At 49.7% G+C, this 22,920-nt stretch overlaps 1 protein-coding gene across 2 annotated transcripts; it reads right to left on the bottom strand.

Annotated features, from left to right (window-relative positions):
- Positions 1 to 14,461: 14,461 nt before the first annotated feature.
- NKX6-1 (NK6 homeobox 1) lies at positions 14,462 to 22,142 on the bottom strand. Of its 2 annotated transcripts, none has more exons than XM_078677511.1 (3): positions 21,337 to 22,142; positions 17,581 to 17,753; positions 14,462 to 14,730 (listed from the first exon to the last, which is right to left on the bottom strand). In XM_078677511.1, exons 1-3 carry the CDS (start codon positions 21,911 to 21,913, stop codon positions 14,479 to 14,481), a joined length of 1,002 nt encoding a protein of 333 aa, XP_078533637.1. In that variant the 5' UTR covers positions 21,914 to 22,142; the 3' UTR covers positions 14,462 to 14,478. The 2 variants fall into 2 exon arrangements, with proteins under 2 accessions (XP_078533637.1, XP_078533638.1); XM_078677512.1 differs by having other exon boundaries at positions 21,373 to 22,142.
- Between the last annotated feature and the right edge of the window lie 778 nt (positions 22,143 to 22,920).

The following is a 22,920-nucleotide window of genomic DNA, read 5'->3' as shown; positions in this document are numbered from 1 at the left end:
TGATGATTGCCTAATACTTCTACAGGTTGAAACGCCGTCGACTTCCTAAGTGGAACTCGTGGCGCCCCCTTCAAGGATACCCCATTTGATTATTCTTGTATTCTATACCACTAACTGTTAGGGTATCCTAAATGAGTAAAGAATTTTAACCCCACTTCTTTCGTGTTGCGCCCGACACTATTGCTGTACATACTACCTCACGTGTCACATGCGCCGTCACAATCCTTCACGAGCACTTGTGCACAGTATCTCATAGGTTACATGCCATTCATTGTAATGCAGTGCTACTGGTCTATGTGCTTGTTCATATGAACTTTAATATGTCAAACATGTTTATTTACTGAAATACTATTTATTTCACAAAAAGAAGGTCTCCCTGTTTTTTTCCCCTTTGGATTTAATTCTCAGCAATTAATTGTGCTACACGTATATGACCTTTAAATAACACTCTTTTTGAGACACTGTTGTATGTATGTTACTGGTATCCACAACAACGCCATCACCAATGCCGCTACCTGCACCGTGACCTGTGGACACCGCTCGTTGAGAACAAGGAGCTGGTTCCACTTTGCACCGCAATTCTGGTCTCAACAATGATGCATCTCCCAGCTGAAATCAACGCCGCTGCTTGCAGCGTGGTTTGGAGACATCTATCGTAAGTTACACAACACACTACACTGTTCCACACTGCAGCCTTGGCCCACCGAGCCAACGCCGTCGACTTCAAATTGGCAACTGACGCCGCAGCCTGCACCTCGATCTATGGACTCGCACACTGCATTGCTCAATTCCGCACCACAGCGTTCAGTCTACCCACAACGCTTCAGCAACAACAGCACCGCTGCTCGCACTGTGACCTGTCAGCACCGTAAAAAGCACTGCCCCACTTCACACCGACCGTCACCAAGCCGCTGCCTGCACCACGACATGAGGGTACCACAGATCGCATAGCTCCGCTTCACACCACAGCCCCAACGCCTGCCAATGCTGGCGCTCCTGACTTCAAACTCAAGGAGTTCAACCTGCAATGCGTGTGACTTCAAGGCCCAATGACTCCTCCACCGACTTCCAGAACCAACGACTGCCAAAGCTGATCCTCCGGTACTCACCGCACGGTCCGACCCCCTGCATCTCCAAAGGTACTGTTTACGGGGCTCCCCGACATCGTAGCTGGCCCGCAACGCCATGTCGACCAGAACTGTTGGATTTGTTGTTCATGACACCGTGATAGCCCAGTCGGTGCTATTGACTTCAAGGAACTGTATTTAAAGTCTATTTTTGCTTTATTGGTATTGTGGATTACTGTATGGTGGATTTTTGTTTTGGTCTTGATTTACACAGATAAATATTGGATATTTTTTTTAAACTGGTGTGGTGCCCTTTTGTAGTGTTTTCACTGTATTACTGTTTGTTATGTGCAAATACTTTACACACTTCCTCTGGGATAAGCCTGACTGCTCATGGCATGCTACCAAGAGGATGAGCATGGGTTATTTTAGATGTGTAATCACGGTTATCCTCACTAGAGTGGTGGATTCTGCCTGACTTAGGTGCAAACCCTAGCCAACCTGAAAGGCCATTTATAACCACAGCCTTTTCTCATCTTGCCCCCTACCATTGGAACAGCCTCCCTTGTTCATTTCTGCATGCACTGACTTCACTGGCATTAGAAAAATCTCAAAACTTGGTCCTTCTGACCTGGTGCTACTCCATTTGACCCACGCCCCAGCGGAGAAGCCCCTTCGGGGGCAGTGGTTTGCATTATAATAAGTACCCATTACCATAACATACCCTTTCCCGGTTTCAGAGTTTCCAAGTTTCCTTAAGTAATTAATTTGGCGCAATGGGAGAGGATGTACCCTTAGGGCTAGAGCTGCTGACTTTGGAACTGGGGAAAAAGTTCGAGCCTCAGCAGGGGCACTCAACATTCTGTGATTCTGGGCAAATCACTTAATCTCCCAGGCCTACCAAATAATGAATGTGTCATTCTGTATTGTAACTGGTGCTCATGTAAAGCGATCCAATAACTTCGGGTGAGTTTGTGCTAGATAAATCTGCAAAATAAAAAAGTGGGAATGCAGGACAAAAAATAGTCAAATAGATGTTTTTCACCATGAATATTTATTAAAACAATATTTGTCTTCAATGAGCTGCCTGACTATGTTCTACCATTACAATATGCCACAAGCCAGTGTGTGCAGCTTATTGCTTTATCTGCTGGACATTTATTCCGGTGGAAGGCCGCTTCAGGTGTTGTTGATGTGACATCGCTTTTAGCTCTGGTCCGGCCTCAAGTAATTAAGAAACTCATCCATAAAAATGCATACCTATGTATGCAATAACTGGTCAGCCTTCTTCCACTCTCTGCGCAACTGTAATTGACATGGCGCTTCCCCCTACCTAAACAGCCCACGTGCGGCAGATTCTCAGTCATTGGCTGCCCTGCTTTGAGTGACAGCATAACCTAGATCGCATATACGTGTGCGCCTAAAATGAGCTGCGCCGGGGTGGGCCAATGCATTACTGTGGCAATGTTTTTTTCTTTACATTATTTATCTTTCTTTTTTTTCTTTCTTTTTTTTAGGCATCCTTGTGTGTTTAACTGTTTTTGCAGGTTACAGAGATTTCGAATCAAATGAATCGTGTTCTTTGCTTCAATAACAGTCGTGTTCAGGTATTGTGACAAAAAAAACGAAAAAAGGGTTCTGTACTGTTCTACATACTCCTAATACAACGGCTATTATTTTTAATTCTGTTTTTTGTTGGTATCATATGACCATCACATTAGATGTTATCATATTCTATTTTTTTCTTTGGGGCACATGCTTTTGCTTTTAATAAAATAAAATGAACCATCGCACACGCGTGCAAAATTCAGACTTTGCAATTGCAGTACATGTTTAATGTAGTGTTTATTCGATAATATCAAACTGCCCAGCCGATTATATTCGAGAGCCCAAAACAGAGTGTTTCGATTGTCCCCTGGTTGCACCCCGTCGTTCCCTGCTGAATAAAGCGAAATGTAGCTGTTTGTATTAGAGCCAAATCAACAGCATTTCAAATCATTCAATTAAGTGCCTGTACACAGCGCTTCAGTGGAGGTGGGCGATCTTTCACGTGCCTTTCTGCCATACACCTCGTGCCACAATAATTAAAGATAAAGTTACCTTTTATGTAACATGACAGAGAAGGGATGCCCCTCCAACGGCTGAGCGGCATGCACAAAGTGAAACAAGAAAACATGCAATCAATCCTGGCTGCCTTGCTGGCAAATGGTGTGATACTAGGCAAATAATGTATTTCTCCGAGCCTCCTTTTTTCTTTATTACCAAGTATGAGAGCACTTTCAGGTACGCCGTTCAATATGTGCCCTGTACAAATACCCTCTCTGTCTCTCGTTTTGATTTATTAGCCAATACCATTGCTCCATCTATAATGACTCTAGGTCACTTTTATGATATAGTCGACAACTGACTTTCTCGGTCTACTAATGGCAATTATATCAGGTCTGGGGTACAGGATTTTTTTAAAGTTTTTGTTTAAAAACGATGACTTTTAATAAATACTTCGCAGCGCAGTGATATAACCTGTTGTAATTAAGTAAAACGCGTCCACGTGTTAAATACATGTATACAAGTCGTTATCATATTTCTACATGGCTTGTTGCACGATTTACATGCCGAATATTTTCTAGGCGCTACGGGGAGCTGGGCTTTTGGAGCCAAGCCAGACAGAGCTCGGCTCTTGCTCTGCTCTGCTCTCCCTGTTAGTTTGTTGGGTGCCCCCCCCCCCCCCACCTTAACGCGTCACACCCTCCTATTGCAGTTTCATCCTTTCCCGCGTTCTCACATGGCTCAAGGGTCCTCAAAGACGTAGCTTCCCTTGGTGCAGCAGGTGCAGTGGCACCGGGGCCCAGAGGCGGAAGAGGCCACTGAACCCTGATTGCTCTTGCAGTTCTAGGTTCAAGGGGCCTCTTTTCCTTCCTTGTACCAGGGTCAAGGACACTCTGGCTACCTCGGGGGTGGGTGTGGCAATATTATTGTTTCTAAGATGCAGTTAGATGCAGTGTGTCTAAATTTGGGGGTGCGTCTACGCAGGACTAGGGTGCGCGCGGCCCCGGGGCGATGGCTGCCCCCAGAACCCCCTTCTTGGGAAGAAACCTCGCCCTGAGAGATCCGAGTCTGGGGTGCGGGGAGCCATCTTTGACACTTAACTAGTAAAGCGCCTAGTACTTCTGTCTTTGTGCAAGTTTCAGGGCACACTCAATCTTTCGTACTTATCAAGTTTATTGAATTAATACCACCGGCCTGGAGAAAAAAATGGCACGAATTATTCAAGTCTCGACTCGTTAAAGAATGTAAAAGTTATTAATAAGTCGATGTATCGCTCTACTTTTTTTTATTGCTTTTTAATTTTATTCTATTGTTTTTTAATTATTTTATTGTACTCTAATAATCAGAGACGTTTTAAGGCATGGGCTAAGTGGGCCATTGCCCAGGCCCCCATCTTCCAAGGGCCCCCCTGGGAGGGTGAACTCTGTCTCTGTTTGACCTCTGTCCATCGTTTCGTCATCTAAACCTCACCCCTCCCCCCCCCCCCTTTACTTCTGTTTCAGTCTCTCTACGTGTCACATTAAGGATTTTTGGTATTCCTGGCAAGCCATATCTCAACAAAATTCAACATCTATTTTAATACGTTTGGCATGAAGTGGGTTTGGATCAGCGGGACATTGCTGAATTACACTATAATTAAATGTTTTCTGGACAGAGGCTGCCAAAGCAGGTCTTGCCCAGGACCCCAAAATCAATAACATGACACTGTGATCTATTTTAAAAATATTGTAGGAAGTGACATAGGCAAATAATTGTGTGCATGTGTTGAGACTCGCCAAACCGAATTATTGTTAGTTCATTGGGAATAGGTGCGTGCATGTATGGTTGTTTGGATTTTTTTTTTTAATTGTTAATGCATTCATGTTGAGCCGACCATGATGATTTTAAAATTGAATTTAAGGGGTATTACAAACTTTTTGACGTCTATTATTCTCTGTTAATTTGATTTTAAAAATATATACGTGAATGATCCATTTGTGATTTATTTTTCAAGTAATTTTATTTGTTTTTGTGTGTGTGTGTGCACATTGTAAGACAATCGTTGTGCTATTAAAAACTATAAATCGTTGCCATGCTACAAATGTATTATCTGTGTAAACGTGTTATGTTGTGTTGTTTTATCTTACGCTGTATTGTATAGTTTTGCTGTTGCTTGTTAATATGTGTAATTTGTGTATATTGCTCGATTTTGCATTGGCATCAACATCCATTGTTTTCACTTTACTCTGATTTGTTTTTCTGTTATGTTGTGCTATGTTCTATCCTGGTCTTGCAATGCGCTGTAGCTGTTTGTCTCCAGTTAATGCAGCATCTCAGAATATTGTAGCTATATAGTGCTTCAACTGGAAAAGTTCTGCCTCTGGCCGCTGAGAATGAAAACGGCTATTTTGTATTTCACTCTTTCTACCTGGGTTTGTAAATTCGGAAACTCGCAGACGGTGCTTGCGATCTGATAGTCACCCGTCCCTGCCCCCCCTCTGCCTGATAGTGTAAAAGGTGTAAATACTGGGGGGGGGAGGGGTGCATCAAAGGCCGGTGCAGGAAACGCTGGTGTGTCCGGTACAGGCCAAGTGCTGCAGATTAATCTGAAGTGGAGGAAGAGGAATGAAATGACACACTCGCACTCGGTGCTGCACAGACAACCCCATTGTCAGGGAGTAACAAAGAGGCCACTGTCCCTTTAAGCCGCCCACGGCCCCACTCCGGTGCTGTTTTTAAATTCAGATTGAATTGTAATGATGCTGGCGGCTGAAGGCGCCAATAGATTGAAGGGAGTGGAAAAATGCTTCAGTTAACCCCCCAAAAAAATCTTCTTTGTATAATCTGTATAAAATTATAAATCCAATTGGTTAATAGCTTCAGCGAGCGCTGAGCCCCAGGGGCAGGCACTGTTATTTTAATATGGGTGAGCTTATTGTTTGCCTTGGACAAGACCCCAGAAAGTTTCGCTCACAAAAACTGGCCTTTTTAGTGAAATGTTTGTGTCCAGTTCACAGTGAAGCTCACTGTGGGCGAAACGCGCCTACGTTTTATGTATAGGACCGCTTTGATATTAAATAGATGTCAGCTGAAGAGAAATGTTAACCTTTTCAAGTACAGGGCTAAGGCTTGAAGGCCGGGACTCGGGCTGTCTCCTGTCTGCGTACGATGTCGAGCTTGCCCTGTGTATGTGGGGGTCGAGCTTGCCCTGTGTATGTGGGGGTCGAGCTTGCCCTGTGTATGTGGGTGTCGAGCTTGCCCTGTGTATGTATGTGGGTGTCGAGCTTGCCCTGTGTATGTGGGTGTCGAGCTTGCCCTGTGTATGTATGTGGGTGTCGAGCTTGCCCTGTGTATGTGGGTGTCGAGCTTGCCCTGTGTATGTATGTGGGTGTCGAGCTTGCCCTGTGTATGTGGGGGTCGAGCTTGCCCTGTGTATGTGGGGGTCGAGCTTGCCCTGTGTATGTGGGTGTCGAGCTTGCCCTGTGTATGTGGGTGTCGAGCTTGCCCTGTGTATGTATGTGGGTGTCGAGCTTGCCCTGTGTATGTGGGGGTCGAGCTTGCCCTGTGTATGTGGGTGTCGAGCTTGCCCTGTGTATGTGGGTGTCGAGCTTGCCCTGTGTATGTATGTGGGTGTCGAGCTTGCCCTGTGTATGTGGGGGTCGAGCTTGCCATGTGTATGTGGGGGTCGAGCTTGCCCTGTGTATGTGGATGTCGAGCTTGCCCTGTGTATGTGGGTGTCGAGCTTGCCCTGTGTATGTATGTGGGTGTCGAGCTTGCCCTGTGTATGTGGGGGTCGAGCTTGCCCTGTGTATGTGGGGGTCGAGCTTGCCATGTGTATGTGGGGGTCGAGCTTGCCCTGTGTATGTGGGTGTCGAGCTTGCCCTGTGTATGTGGGTGTCGAGCTTGCCCTGTGTATGTGGGGGTCGAGCTTGCCCTGTGTATGTATGTGGGTGTCGAGCTTGCCCTGTGTATGTGGGGGTCGAGCTTGCCCTGTGTATGTGGGGGTCGAGCTTGCCCTGTGTATGTGGGGGTCGAGCTTGCCATGTGTATGTGGGTGTCGAGCTTGCCCTGTGTATGTGGGTGTCGAGCTTGCCCTGTGTATGTATGTGGGTGTCGAGCTTGCCCTGTGTATGTGGGGGTCGAGCTTGCCATGTGTATGTGGGTGTCGAGCTTGCCCTGTGTATGTATGTGGGTGTCGAGCTTGCCCTGTGTATGTGGGGGTCGAGCTTGCCCTGTGTATGTGGGTGTCGAGCTTGCCCTGTGTATGTATGTGGGTGTCGAGCTTGCCCTGTGTATGTGGGGGTCGAGCTTGCCCTGTGTATGTGGGGGTCGAGCTTGCCCTGTGTATGTATGTGGGTGTCGAGCTTGCCCTGTGTATGTGGGGGTCGAGCTTGCCCTGTGTATGTGGGGGTCGAGCTTGCCCTGTGTATGTATGTGGGTGTCGAGCTTGCCCTGTGTATGTGGGGGTCGAGCTTGCCCTGTGTATGTGGGGGTCGAGCTTGCCCTGTGTATGTGGGGGTCGAGCTTGCCATGTGTATGTGGGTGTCGAGCTTGCCCTGTGTATGTATGTGGGTGTCGAGCTTGCCCTGTGTATGTGGGGGTCGAGCTTGCCCTGTGTATGTGGGGGTCGAGCTTGCCATGTGTATGTGGGTGTCGAGCTTGCCCTGTGTATGTATGTGGGTGTCGAGCTTGCCCTGTGTATGTGGGGGTCGAGCTTGCCCTGTGTATGTGGGTGTCGAGCTTGCCCTGTGTATGTATGTGGGTGTCGAGCTTGCCCTGTGTATGTGGGGGTCGAGCTTGCCCTGTGTATGTGGGGGTCGAGCTTGCCCTGTGTATGTATGTGGGTGTCGAGCTTGCCCTGTGTATGTGGGGGTCGAGCTTGCCCTGTGTATGTGGGGGTCGGGCTTGCCCTGTGTATGTATGTGGGTGTCGAGCTTGCCCTGTGTATGTGGGGGTCGAGCTTGCCATGTGTATGTGGGGGTCGAGCTTGCCCTGTGTATGTGGGTGTCGAGCTTGCCCTGTGTATGTGGGTGTCGAGCTTGCCCTGTGTATGTGGGTGTCGAGCTTGCCCTGTGTATGTGGGGGTCGAGCTTGCCCTGTGTATGTGGGGGTCGAGCTTGCCCTGTGTATGTGGGGGTCGAGCTTGCCCTGTGTATGTGGGGGTCGAGCTTGCCATGTGTATGTGGGTGTCGAGCTTGCCCTGTGTATGTATGTGGGTGTCGAGCTTGCCCTGTGTATGTGGGGGTCGAGCTTGCCCTGTGTATGTGGGGGTCGAGCTTGCCATGTGTATGTGGGTGTCGAGCTTGCCCTGTGTATGTATGTGGGTGTCGAGCTTGCCCTGTGTATGTGGGGGTCGAGCTTGCCCTGTGTATGTGGGGGTCGAGCTTGCCATGTGTATGTGGGGGTCGAGCTTGCCCTGTGTATGTGGGTGTCGAGCTTGCCCTGTGTATGTGGGTGTCGAGCTTGCCCTGTGTATGTGGGGGTCGAGCTTGCCATGTGTATGTGGGGGTCGAGCTTGCCCTGTGTATGTGGGTGTCGAGCTTGCCCTGTGTATGTGGGTGTCGAGCTTGCCCTGTGTATGTGGGTGTCGAGCTTGCCCTGTGTATGTATGTGGGTGTCGAGCTTGCCCTGTGTATGTGGGGGTCGAGCTTGCCCTGTGTATGTGGGGGTCGAGCTTGCCATGTGTATGTGGGTGTCGAGCTTGCCCTGTGTATGTGGGCGTCGAGCTTGCCCTGTGTATGTGGGGGTCGAGCTTGCCCTGTGTATGTGGGGGTCGAGCTTGCCCTGTGTATGTGGGTGTCGAGCTTGCCCTGTGTATGTGGGTGTCGAGCTTGCCCTGTGTATGTGGGGGTCGAGCTTGCCCTGTGTATGTGGGGGTCGAGCTTGCCCTGTGTATGTGGGGGTCGAGCTTGCCCTGTGTATGTGGGGGTCGAGCTTGCCATGTGTATGTGGGTGTCGAGCTTGCCCTGTGTATGTATGTGGGTGTCGAGCTTGCCCTGTGTATGTGGGGGTCGAGCTTGCCCTGTGTATGTGGGGGTCGAGCTTGCCCTGTGTATGTGGGTGTCGAGCTTGCCCTGTGTATGTGGGTGTCGAGCTTATGTGGGTGTCGAGCTTGCCCTGTGTATGTGGGGGTCGAGCTTGCCCTGTGTATGTGGGGGTCGAGCTTGCCATGTGTATGTGGGGGTCGAGCTTGCCATGTGTATGTGGGGGTCGAGCTTGCCCTGTGTATGTGGGTGTCGAGCTTGCCCTGTGTATGTGGGTGTCGAGCTTGCCCTGTGTATGTGGGGGTCGAGCTTGCCATGTGTATGTGGGGGTCGAGCTTGCCCTGTGTATGTGGGGGTCGAGCTTGCCATGTGTATGTGGGTGTCGAGCTTGCCCTGTGTATGTGGGCGTCGAGCTTGCCCTGTGTATGTATGTGGGTGTCGAGCTTGCCCTGTGTATGTGGGCGTCGCGCTTGCCCTGTGTATGTGGGTGTCAGGTCCACTCGAGTGGCCGCTGTCCAGTCCCCCTGGGGTACATTTCGCGCTTGTAAAAGTCTGTCTCCGGCTACTATAGCGCTTCCTGTAGATCTTGTATTGGGGGGGGGGGGCAGGCCTGTAGATAACAGGCGTTCACTAAACATCCATTAACATAAACGTGCATTTGGCCCGCGGAAGCGCGAGGCGCTACAGATAGACTTGTCTATGCATTATGACATTCAGTGTGTTGCTGAATTCTGTATTTATTTGCACGAGAATAATTCGCGGAGCAGATACGTGTGGTATTGATGGCTTGGCAACAAAACTTGAAAATGACACTCGTGTAAAAACCACTCTTTAAAAATGTCGCTTACTCGTTATGGCTTTCCATATGAAAGCGCTGCGTGCCATGGAAGGGCCCTCTGGGAGCCTGACAGAAGGAGGACAGACAATGCGTAAAACAAGTGGCAATAGATACCGGAGCCCGGGCTGCCACCGAATGTGTGGCCACCGCAGGCCTCCTCGCCCATTCGCGTCGCCCCATCCTACACGCGAACTTTCACAAGAGACCCTCCCCCTTCACTCCCCCAATTTGTAATCCCTTGTTCCCCGGTGGGATCTCCTGGTGGGCCAGACGCGGCTGTCAGGGTCACTCAGCTGGACAGCCCGCGCCTTTGTTTGGGGGAAAGGCGAATAAATGGGCGAAAACACCCGCTAGACCTCTAAGCGCTTTTCGGAGTAGGGCCTGCACCTGTGGCTTTGAACACAAGATTTCTCGTTTCAAGACCGTGTATGTGCGTGTGCGTACTCGTGTGTGTGCGTGTACGCGCATTCGTTGCTTTCGCCTCAGTCGAGTGGGAATAGTTGCAGATTGCTTTTCAGAGTGTGTCTGTGTTAAAAAACCGCAGCAGGTGCAGGCGACGGATAATTCTAGCCCGTATACATCTCGCACCCCCAGCCGGCCCCAACCACAGCACGAGTTGTGACTTTCAGGAATATATTGGCCTTTTCCAATAAAGAGTAACAAAAAATAGCTGCGCTTCCCGTCTTGAGACGGCCACAGTCCGTCAGCACGTATGTCCGTCCCTAAGGGGGGGGGGTCGCCCTTTAGCCCAGGAGTGCCCAGGAGTGTGTACACCCCACCATTGGCGCTATAGTGCGGTCGGGTTTAATGTTGCTTCTTTGAGCTCCCTCCCCACCCCTGGGGACACTGACGCGTGTTTCGTGGGTGCTCCGCCATTTTGAGTCACTGTCGGGCAGGCTCGTGGTCTGGGGGCTCAGACACACGAGTGTATGCATGTGCCTCCATGCCCTCTAACTTGAGCGCCATGAGTTGAACCCGCGCCTCAGTTCCCTCTTCAGGCCGTATCTACGAATGGTGCAGCAGGTGCAGTGACACAGGGGCCCAGAGCCCTGGGAGGCCCACCACTGAACTCCTCGCTATTATTCCTCGTGCCTGCTGTGCGAGGGGCAGCCGGTGTTGTGGGTGGGCTCGCAGAACTTCAAACACTTGTGGGAAATACTTCGCTTCATTATTGGGCTTCAAACCGCTTCTAAGCGCTGCAAATAATAATAAAGTGTAAGAGTACATAACAATTAACCTATACGACTTGACGACGTCCTAAATTCGCTACCAGCATTGACAATGCTGACGTGGTTCAACATTGGAAGCCCACCCTGGGTTCCTCGCCTGCTGCATTCAAACAGTTCAATGGCGCCCACCGCCCACCCCGTGGTTTCCGAGGCGATTCTCAGGCGCAGAATCTTCTTTTCATTTATAGACGAATACACTTGTTTTTTTTTTTCAACACAGCGTAGCCTGACGAGTATCAGTAAAAGTCATTTCAACTAGCGTGCACCTCATTAACATAAGCATGGCTAGATTCGTATTAAAAATTTTAAAAAAAACTAATTTCTGACTATGGAGAAAGTCCACTTAATTTGTTTTCGGAATAATACCCGGAAAAAAATATTTCTTAGTTTATGTTATAGAAAATATGTGTACTTATATATGTAATATTTGTCATTTTCGAAAAAATGTAAATGTTTTGGGTGTTGAGATATTCGTACCTGTATCGTATTGGTCTGCGTATGTGCGCGGTTGTTTGTGTGTGGAGTAAGTGTGTGTGCACGCGCGTGCTTGCCTTTGCCTTAAAGTGTGTTGAAACCGGATGCCAGTGTCCTCGAACCAGAGACATTTTAGGGCCAGGGCAAAGTGGGCTCTGACCCAGGGCCCAGCCTTTCAGGGGCCCCTGGTAGACCCAGCTCTGCTCTGCAGAGTCATGCCTGATGGCACTGATGCCCCATGGCACTGAATGATTCTTAAACAGATTGTTTTCAATACCACTTTCCTTTACTTTATTGTCATACAGGGTGATATGTGTGTCTAGTCCATTTTGTAGAGAAATGTTGTGTTTATGTTTCATGTAACATTCAATTAAATGGATTCTTTTATATCAAATCAGGACCTCGCAGATGGGAGAGGGTCACACGGATTATTTGCAATATTAGAATGCTGCAGCTGTGTTACAATATTGAAAACACACATCACTATCCGTGAATATTACATGTAAAGACATTTAGAATTTGGGCAAGTGGGTCTGTGCACTGTCAGTGACTCCAAGAGTGCATGAGAGAGCTGAAATAAGATCATAAATTCAAAGCTTGCCCCAAAATATGCTTGCCCAGGGCCCCTAAAATCCATAAGATGTCCCTGCTTGGAGCGCGAGGCGAGGCGCTGTGCTCACAGTAACAGGTGCCCCCTAATCTTACACAAAAATGGCTACGTTGGCAGTATTCCATTCCATTTTTTTGTAGTCTTAGGCCATTAAATCAAGTTGCCTTCTCTGGATTTCACCTTTATGTCCTGCGCCGATACTCTTGTGCGAGGACGGGACATTAAATGTTTTACTTGAACCCATTGAGGCAACATACTTAGCTAATAGTAATTCCCTTCCCTCGTGATGCTCACTTTAATTGGCGAGGATGAAAGGCGGAGTTTGACTAGCAGTTGTCACTTTTGATTTCGGAAAAAGTTATGTACCGGCCGATCAAGTGACTTGTAAATAAGTCCCAAATGGGCTTGGCGTGCTCTGGGCACCTTAGTTGGTGCAAAATAACACAAGGCGACCGCAGCTGTAGTTTCAATTTTGAAGAGACCGAGACCAGTTTCCCTTCGACCTGGACGGACCAAACCTGCGACCGAATCAGGAGGACCGTGTCTAAAGGGGCAGGAGAGAAAGGGGTCGCGGTGCAGGCCGTCATTTTGGCGCATTTATTTTGCGCATTGCGTGATATTTAATACGCAACAAGTGTCATGGTACACCACCTAGGCGCAGCATAAAACAAACAAAAACAGAGAAATAAAACAAGCAGACAATACCAGTAGTATTCAATAAACAAACCTGAAGATGAAAAAAATATAAATAATGCCAGAACGGGGAACATCATAACATCCAGTTAAAAAGAGAGCAAACTCTATATTACAATGATACACCAAAACAATCCAACACTGCCCCCACAGGAGAAACAAAACATCGAAGCTAAGCGTTGGTGGTCTTATAAGGTCATTTTTATTATTAAATCTCTGATGAGATCTTGGAAGCTGTCCCTGGGTTTACAGGCCACAACTGTCGCTTAAACTGCTTACATCGAATTTATCTCCCGAAACAGAAAGTGCATTTACACGTCACTGGGCTCGTAGAGGCCCTTATCCCGATTTTTACAAAACCTCACGTTTTATATATAAATTAATAAACGTTACGGGGCTAACATATAATCGTCATAGGGTCGAAAGAAATGAAAGATTAAATAATTTATAGTGCTCATTATAATACGAAAACAAACATTTGGAAGTCGGAAGGTCTCGGTGAATTTGAAATCTTCGATTGGTCGAGAGTGGAATACGTCGGGCTCCACCAGCTGCTGTTTACAGTGGCTCTTGTCAAAATGGCGGGAACATTTGACCGCAACTTCTCATCTCGGCATATTGAGATTCCCAGAATAAATGCCAAATGCGTGTGCAAATGTAAATATGAAATACCAGTGCTGCTGCAGTATATATGGGTCTCAAATAGCATTGAAAACACCGACATTTTAATTTCGCCTAAGCTTGGTACAAAGTTTCCCTCACAAGTGTTTCCTAAACAACGCCAGGAAGGTGAAATGATACAAAATAGAATTGGGGGTTTGTTTTGAGAGGCACCGTGCTTCAAATCTCGTTGGATACATCACCTAGAGAAAATGAGACGACACTATGACAAGACTTTCAAAAGTAGGCAGTCCAGCTCATTCTGTACAAAAAAAGAACGGATAATTTACATTAAATATTCACAGCAACGTGACTTCCATTCGCCGAAGTCACTTACGGCATATTTACAAGAGTCCTCGGGCCATTATTAAGAAAAGTCCTGTCAAGTGTAGTGTGAGGGCCCCCAGATAATGACCAGCCCCATAGAAATTGACTGGGGGGGGGGGGGTTGGGGGCGTTCGAACGTCTCCTCCTCGGAATATTGTTCTTTTCCTTTGTTGTCCTGCGTCAGGTTTAGTTGCTTACAAAAATATATAAACATTCGGAAAAGGCCAAGAGTCGCACAAGTGTCAGGGGATGAGGCGCCGACAGCGCTGTGGCGAGGCTGCTGCGGGAGGCCCATGGTCCCCCCGCCTCCAGTAGTCAGTGCCCAGGGGCATCTGGTCCCAAGGGCCCCAGGGGTAACAGGTGCCTGCAGGTCTCGTCATCAGGAGGTCCGAGAAGAGGACCTCTAGGCGCTAGTCTGGTCTAGGGAGCGCTATGAGCCGTGGCCCCTGCGTTGAATGGTCTCTGAAGATTTCTAAGCGCTAGCCCCAATGTCGGTCTGAGGGGCCTCTGGGCGCCGGGGGTCCTTGGCTGTGCGCCGGGGGCCCTTGGCGCCGGGGGCCCTGGGCTGGGCCTAGGAGGAGCTCTCGGCGCCCGAGTTGTGCAGGTGCAGGCCGCCGCCCCCGGTCTGGTGCTTCTTGAGCAGCTGCGTGATCTTCTCGTCGTCGGAGTTGGGGTCCAGCGGCTTGTTGTAGTCGTCGTCCTCCTCCTCGTTCTCCGAGGCGCCCTTCAGCCGCTCCGTCTCCGAGTCCTGCTTCTTCTTGGCCGTCGCCATTTCGGCCGCGTGCTTCTTGCGCCACTTGGTGCGCCTGTTCTGGAACCACACCTGCAGGGGGCAGAAACAGAGGGTTAACGGGGGGCAAGCGAGCGATCACACTAGACAGGCAGCAGCAGAGGGGAGCAGAGGCAAGAGAGCAATCACACACCCACCAACAAGAGATGGGTTTCCAGCTTGGAAAAAGAGTGCACCGCACAACACGAGCCAGAACTAGCGTGGCATCGCACCACACATGCAGACACCAGAGTAGCAACGAGCTAGAGAGACGAGGGCAATCACACCACAACCGGGGACTCCTGAGACAAGGGGACACCTGCACAATTTATATCAGGGGCACAGAATCCGTGCTGACACAAGAAAGGCTTCGAAACAGGCGGCAGCACTGACGCGAATAATACAGAGGCAACAATGGCATGTGGGCAGCCACACAACACAAGCAAACAAGAAAAGGCCAGAACCAGTATAGAAAAGCAACAGAACAGTCACACAACACAAGTCAACGAGAGGGTTGCAGGGAGAAGAGAAACTGAGACAACTCGAGCACTCGGGGATGAACAATACCCCAACAAGTACCAGCGCAAGAGGATGTGAATGGGGAGTGTGAGAGGGCAACAGGTGATTAAGGAAAACACCCAACACACGCCAAAGTCTGAAGGTGTTAGTGATCAGGGCAACAAGGGGCAGGTAGAACTATGGGCAAGAGGGCGGACACGAACGTCCGGTGCAACAGGCCAATAACTCGACGGACTAAAGTGAAATGGGAACACGAGGCGAGACAAGAGGGTCACAGGAGCAACAGGGCAAACACTCAAGGCAGGGCAGCAAGAGAAGAGGTGAAAAGCAGGAGTAACAGGGGCCTGGGACCACGCCACCCAGCAATGACCCCTCTACCAATGCGCCGAGAGACCACCCGGCTCCTCCGGCGCCCACACAAGCACCCAATCACTCACCGAGCGAATAAAGCAGTCAGTCCTTGACGAGAAAGTGACCTTAAGTTTGGCCACTGGATTACTAGAATATTGTTCTGTTTGCGCGTATTTTCAACTAATGCTAGTGTTAATACAACAACAGTGACACTACATGGTACACAAACACATTAAATCCTCTCTTGAATCCAAGGTTATGGATGTTTTATTTCATCCATTTGTGTTCTTTTTACCAGGATAATCATATGAATATTTTGAATGGTACAACTCGCTTTGACAAACGGCTTCTACATTATGAGCACGTCATGCGTGAGTAGTAATGTAATGAAACTAAAGGTGCAATCACTACATGCAGCGCAACCTCCGCGGTGTTCCGAATTAAAAAAAAATTGCTCAGAATAGATCACCTTTGATAGGTGTTTTAATGGTTAATATTTAACAATAACCATCGGAGAAAAAAATTATTTTTAGGACAGAATTTTCAACGGGTCGCTATGTATTTTCAGATTCATTTGCGTTTTTGGTTGGTAATATTTCTAGACGATTTTAGAATAACTAGGACATATTTCGTTTTTATTTTTTCCAGATTTGTATAGACTAATTTTTATAGGCTACTGTCTCCATTCGGTTACTTTCGCGCGCTGGTTTTATTGTAGTATTAAAATAAGCCAGACGTGTTTTTAATTCAGAAACACTTGAACCCATAGCGTGTTTTCAAGATGGTAAAATAATACAATTGCACCGGTGTGTATTTAACTGATTGTATGGTGTAAAAAAAAATGTCGACGGGCAATAAAAAGACAGGAAAAAAATGTGATTTTCAATACAACATTGATAAGACGTAAAAAAAAGATCAATAAAACTTGGAAAAAACGCGCGGAGAAGATGTTTGGTTGGTTGGTGCTTGAGTGCCCCTTTCAGCACAAGTTGTAGGTTGTTCTGAGAGCCTTGTGGTTTGTGTGTTTGCGCGATGCGTTATTTTCATCATTAGTTTCACTTTAACAAACTACTCCGCTTTAGGACTTCCGGAAACATATGAATCTGGACAGAGGCCTTTACAAGTCACGTGATTTGTTTATTTTAAAAGGGTCAGTGTTTGGCTGTTGGTTGCTTTATTTTTGTCCAGGGAGGGTGCACGTTGCAGCGTGCTGCCTTAATGCGCCCCCCATGTTTATTCAATGATCGGAGCTGCCTCGTACGAGTGGGCTGGGCCATTGTGAGCGGTAATTTATTCATGGTCATTTGGACATATTTACAAGGACAAATGAGGTTTCCTGAAACCCGCCAGAGAAGAGAGCTGCGTACCACGCCCCCTTAGCTCCAGGCTGTAAAGCCGCTCTAACTCTCCATAGTAATATGTTTCACCGCAAAGTTTCTTCGGAATTCCACAAAACGAGTTTTGTGTTTTTAATCTAATGACACTTTCCTATCCCACGCTAGAACATCGGAAGTGATTTCCTTTCTCGGGAAATTCACCGAGTGCTGCCTAGTTATCTATAGATCTATCCATACCATTAATATATGTAACAACCTAGAATCTGTTTGCCTATAAGAACAACTGGAAAAACAGGAGTGCGCGTGATTTTTTTTATACACAGTAACATGTAATTACACACTAAAAAAACTGCAATATTTTCAATTAAGGAGATAGCGCCTAGTTTCAACTCTTAGACAGGCATTTTAATACAACTTGACAGTTGTACGTTATTTTGATTATTGGTAGCTTTTTATTATTATTATTATTATTATTGTGAGGTGTATTATTATTATTGTTGGTATTGTTAGTATGACAGTATTAAGAGCCAGGATAAAAATGAAACTAGCCAGGTCTATAATGATATTCTGTTATTATTTGCAGGTGTGGGTGAGTTTCCTCTAGGCCAGTACCCCAGAGCCCAGACACCCCCTGGCCTGTCCCTGCGGCCTGTCCCTGCGGCCTGTCCCCGCCCCGTCCCGCCGCGCCCCGGCTCACCTTGACCTGGCTCTCCGTCATGCCCAGCGAGTATGCCAGCCGCGCCCGCTCGGGCCCCGCCAGGTACTTGGTCTGCTCGAAGGTCTTCTCCAGGGCGAAGATCTGCTGCCCCGAGAAGGTGGGCCGCGTGTGCTTGCGCTTGCCGTCCTTGTCCAGCAGGATGGAGCCCTGGTCTGGAAGAAGAGGCCCGGGGGTTACAAACAGGCGCCTCGACACCGGTGCAGCAGGCACACGCACACACACAGGAGCAGCTCTCCTCAGACACCGGCACTCGCCTGCACCCTCTGACTTTACGGCGTGCCACAGTCCATCTCAGACACCAAAGTTAACACTCGCAAACAACGTCACTCCCAGAGGCAACACACACGTTGCTGAGACCTCACAACGACGTCACTCACCGAGGAAACACACAAATAGCAGAGACTCACACTGACGTCACTCACTGAGGCAACTCACAAGTTGCTGATACCTCGCACTGACGTCACTCACTCCACTCAAGTTGCTGAGACCTCACAACAACGTCACTCACAGAGGTAACACACATGTTGCTGAGATCTCACACTGACGTCACTCACAGAGGCAACTCACAAGTTGATGAGACCTCACAACAACGTCACTCACAGACACAACACACAGGGAGGTGAGACCTCACAACAACGTCACTCACCGAGGAAACACACAAGTAACAGAGACCTCACACTGACGTCACTCACTGAGGCAACTCACAAGTAACAGAGACCTCACACTGACGTCACTCACAGAGGCAACACACAAGGAGGTGAGACCCCACAACAACGTCACTCACAAAGACAACACACAAGGAGGTGAGACTTCACACTGACGTCACTCACCGAGGAAATACACAAGTAACAGAGACCTCACACTGACGTCACTCACCGAGGAAACACACAAGTTGCTGAGACCTCACACCGACGTCATGCACAGAGATAACACACAAGGAGCTGCCAGAACAATGACAGACCACTCAGTGCACATTAAACTGCGCCACCATTATTCGAAAGCAGACACAGCTGCAGTCGCACGTCTTCCTAACGTGACAACGTGAATGTAGTTCTAGAAATTATCAATATGTTTTCTTTTTGTTGGTGCACCACAGATGTACTTGAAAACACAAATAATTTCCCAGCAGGCGATACAAACTTCCCCCAGAGACAGCTGATGCAGGTGCTCCAAATCAGACTATGCCGCCATTACTCCCACGGGAACGAGCACAAAGGTGTTTTAATATGTGTATACGATTATTAGGGGAAACGGGTTCTTTCTTTTAAAACTGCAGTATTTTTAGTTTTGCAGCTGACGTGTTGGGATACTTTAAGACGACGGGCCGAATGCAAGGAAGTAAAAAATGGGCCCACCCTGATTGGGAGCAAAAATAGCTATATTTAGGGCTCGACAGTCCCCTGCTAACCATGGGCCGGTGCCGCTGCCCCCTCTGCTCCACTGGTAGCTACGCCCCTGCTTTAAGAGCGAGTCTGCGGTAGGAGTATCATTGCCACCACATTAAAACGGATTCGCTGAATCAATTGTAAGAGAAATTTCCCAACGCTCAACCTAAAATGAACAGTAAAAAGCAGTCGGGTGGACGCAGTCGTTAGAACCTACAGCTCCTGACTACATGCTCCGACGAACCGACATACAAAGAAGGGGTACCCCGTGACCCCCCGGGTTTTCACATTAAGGCGCCCCGTCCACACATTTTTCAGCACCCAAACTTCATGTGGCATTTGGGCCCAATGCAGGGGTCTGCTCCAGAGTGATACACTACAGGAGACTTAACAACTGTCTCCTTCAGAGGTGTTTTAAAATGCGCCTTTCAGTACTAAACGTGTATGTTATATATAAGGTCAGACTATCGAATTAGTGGAGGCGGAGGGCTGTTTAAAAACCACCACCAGGACACTGAGGCCCAAGACCCGAAGCTGTTTGGGACCTTGTGTGAAACCCAAAAAGCAAAGACTGGCGCCCACGCTGGGCATCAACTGTCCTCGGACGGATAGCGCCCACTTAATTTCTTCGCGCACACATAGCGCCCACTTCTTGTCTCTGGTTCCTAGCCGGGCCCTTGCCTTTCAAAGAAGCCGCAGAGCTGGTTTCTGGAGGAGGTGGCCATGGCTAGCCTCACACACCTGCTGCAGCGCACCCCAGGTCATCAGCGCGCTATTGAAACACCCATAACATCACATAACTCCCGTGGGAGAGCCTCTCGCGCCTGCCTTGTGATTCTTTGGAAAAGCGCCCAGTGTGCCTATATTTAGAGTGCGACTTTCCACACAGGGTGACACTGAAAGTGTCCCCTCCTTTGTGGTTGAGGCACGAGCACGTGTCTTCGGTACAAGTCACAAATACAGCAGTGTTTGACACAACTCTGTGGCCCCTCGGAGCCCTGCAGCCCCCGCACTCATCCTCTCTGCCCCCTTTACTGCGACAGGTTCAACATTCCTCTCTGATTTCAGGGTGCGCCTGGTTCTGTTTTCCCTAGGGCCTCACAGACTCTTCCATGCAGCCCCCTCACCACGAGGACTCCCCTTATTTACAAATGGGCAATTCGAGGCCCCCACCAACTTCCAGAGCTCACCCGTTGCTTCCCCTAGTCCAGGACAGCCCTTGCGCTGGCGTCCATGCCCTGGGCACCCCCTGCCCGTCACCACACGCCCACATCTGCCCAGTCACACCACGGTCGCCCCTTCACACTGGCCGTGCCCTCTCTTCACCTTCCCAGAGGAGTACTCGCCCCATGCACCCCTTGTTGAGCCTTCCTTCTTCACCCGTCATACTGGCCCGGACTGGCCCGCAGGGCACACGGGCACTACCTGGCGGGCGGGTCTGTGCGTGGACCGGTTTTTGGGCTGTTTGAGGGCCTGTTTTATGGTCTGCTGTTTTTTTTTACTGTTGACTTCCCTAATAATATAACAAACGTTGCCACCTGCATGCTGAAATGCGTGCGGTCGTTCATACATTGTCGAATACTTTTTCGGCGAGTTGTTACAAGTTAACAACCGATCCAGTTTGCAAACATGGGCCACATTGTATCTATCCATCGAATCCAATAATGCCGGTCACTTTTATTTTGTGTCCCTGTCTAGTTTGTGTCCCAGTCCGACGCTTCACACGTGTATAATTGCCCTTCCATCACTTTCAGTCGGTGCTCACCCCTTTCTCGGAGAGCTCCAATGCCCCCTCTCCCCCCCCGCACAAACTTGTCCTATCCCCTATTTAACCTGCTAAGGCCCAATTTAACACTGGAGCCAGTCTCGGCCAATCGTCCATCTCCCCACTTATCTCACTTTTTGAACATATTTCATGAGTCACTCCCAACAAGGCAGGTTTTGCAACGTAGATCTCCCCCCCCCCCCACACACACAGGCATCACAGACAAGTGTAAATATACTCACAAAGGCACACCCAGACCCATCATACAGAGGCACAGTCGATACAGACGGAAACACAACACACGCAGGAACACACAAAGACGCATCACCAGGCACATTAATAACACAGAGACACAGAGGACAAGACACCACAAATGCCACATACACGCACACACTCCCACGCAAGAGTGCACCGGCACACACACATACATCACACACAGAGAAACAAACAGTCTCAGAAACCTCAAAAAACATACACACACAAATGCTGCTGGTCCACAAAGAGGTACTGGTGCATACAGATATAAATAAACACAGAAGCACACACACACAGACAGTCACATCACTTTGCAGACACACACTGTACCTAGGCTCCAGGCGTTGCATAGCTGAAGGTACTCACGGGGGGCGCAGGCGAGTCTGGCGTCCCTCCAGGGCGGGCCCTGCACCACCCCCGGCCAGAAGATGGGCGTCCTCCCCGGCAGCTCGGCCAGGGGCTTGGGGTAGCGGGCCACCGCCACCGCGCCCCCGGGGCTGAAGTAGAGGCCGGAGGGCGGCTGCGGGGGCGGCGGCGGGGGGCTGAGGCTGGCGAAGCGGGGCAGGCCGGCCAGGGGGCTCAGGGCGGACAGGCAGGAGAGCGCCGGGCGGCTCAGGATGTCGTTGATGCCGTGCGGGGTGGCGGCCGGCTGCTGCGGGGGGTGGTGATGCGGGGAGCCGTGCTTGAGGGGCCCCGGGGAGCCCAGGGGCGGCGAGGGCGAGGCGGTGCTGGAGGCCGGCGACGAGGAGGAGGACGAGGGCGACGGGCAGGCCTGCCCCTGCAGCGGGTAGGCCGGGTACAGCGGGGTCTTCATCTCGGCCAGGCTGTGCAGGGCGGCCAGCGGGGGGCTGCCCAGGAGGAAGGCGCTCTGCCGGGGGCCCTCCATCTGCCCCAGCGCGGCCAGCATCCCCGGGCGGGGCGGCCCCTGCTCCCACCGGGGACCCCGAGGCGCAGAGCTCTGCGCAAAGTCCTGGTGCCAGGAGGCAACTTCCGCCCAGAAGAGTTTATCCGCACCTGTGGCTGCGCCCCCGGAGGGTGTGGGGTGCAGGGGGCCTAGGAGTGACTGCAGGCTGGAGGCAGCCGGGACTGCACCCTCGGTGGGTACCCACAGCACCGAGCGCCGCTCTGCCCAGGGGCCGTCCTCCCGCGGCGCTGCGCCCTGCTCGGGCCGAGGGTCCCGCCTGAAGCCGGGCTCTGCTCAGCAGCACCGCCGACAACTTCTGGCAGCGTCCCGTCCCGCTCCGGCTCTGCCTCTGCCTCTGATGGGGAGTCCCCTCTCGCAGCTCCGTCTCCGCCCGCCTGACAGATCACAAGAAGCTCTCAAGGGCAATAATACGTTTCCATCCCTCCCTGGCTGCTTTAGCCGGGAGGGGAGGCGAGAACTTTAAGAGGGTGTCAGTCAGGAGCAGGGGACGGGCCCGCCTCCCCTAGGATGCCATCAAAACTGTGTGCATAGTGGGGGGCCAGAGGCCGGCGTCTGATTGGCTGACGGGGAGGAGACATCTGCACAGCGAGAGCATCATCAGCACCAGCTATTCCGGGTTAAAACATTCGCTGAGTTGTTGCTGTTCTTTTATTTGTTGTCTGGCCGAGCGTGTCTGCCTGCATTTGTGAGAGCTATAGACACACTGAGGATGGGAAGGGGACATATGTGTTAATATTCACACATGTTCGCATGTTTCAGCACAATCCATCTGATTGCAATCAGCAATATGGTTCTTCTTTGGTGCTAAAGCAGGCATACTAGTGAATATTTACCATTGTATAGAAGAAAAACTCAATTTGTTCTTTTTGGCGCGATATATATATATAAAACTCGACCCGAATATCAGAGCGCTTTACATGAGCACAATTACGTTACATGCGGACACATTCATTTTTAGGCACGGGAAGATGAAGTGATTTGGCAGAATC

This window comes from Lissotriton helveticus, chromosome 2_1 (genome assembly GCF_964261635.1).
Source record: "Lissotriton helveticus chromosome 2_1, aLisHel1.1, whole genome shotgun sequence".
NCBI lineage: Eukaryota > Metazoa > Chordata > Amphibia > Caudata > Salamandridae > Lissotriton > Lissotriton helveticus.
Note: the sequence above shows the minus strand (reverse complement) of the source record. Positions and strands in the feature narration are given on the sequence as shown.

Excerpts from the sequence above, each read along its gene's own strand:
- NKX6-1 (XM_078677511.1), bottom strand. The coding sequence starts at position 21,913 with ATGCTGGCCGCGCTGGGGCAGATGGAGGGCCCCCGGCAGAGCGCCTTC. Across the intron at positions 17,754-21,336 it reads ATGCAACGCCTGGAGCCTAG|ACCAGGGCTCCATCCTGCTG; the intron begins GTACAGTGTGTG and ends CTCTTCTTCCAG. Across the intron at positions 14,731-17,580 it reads TGACGGAGAGCCAGGTCAAG|GTGTGGTTCCAGAACAGGCG; the intron begins GTGAGCCGGGGC and ends TGCCCCCTGCAG.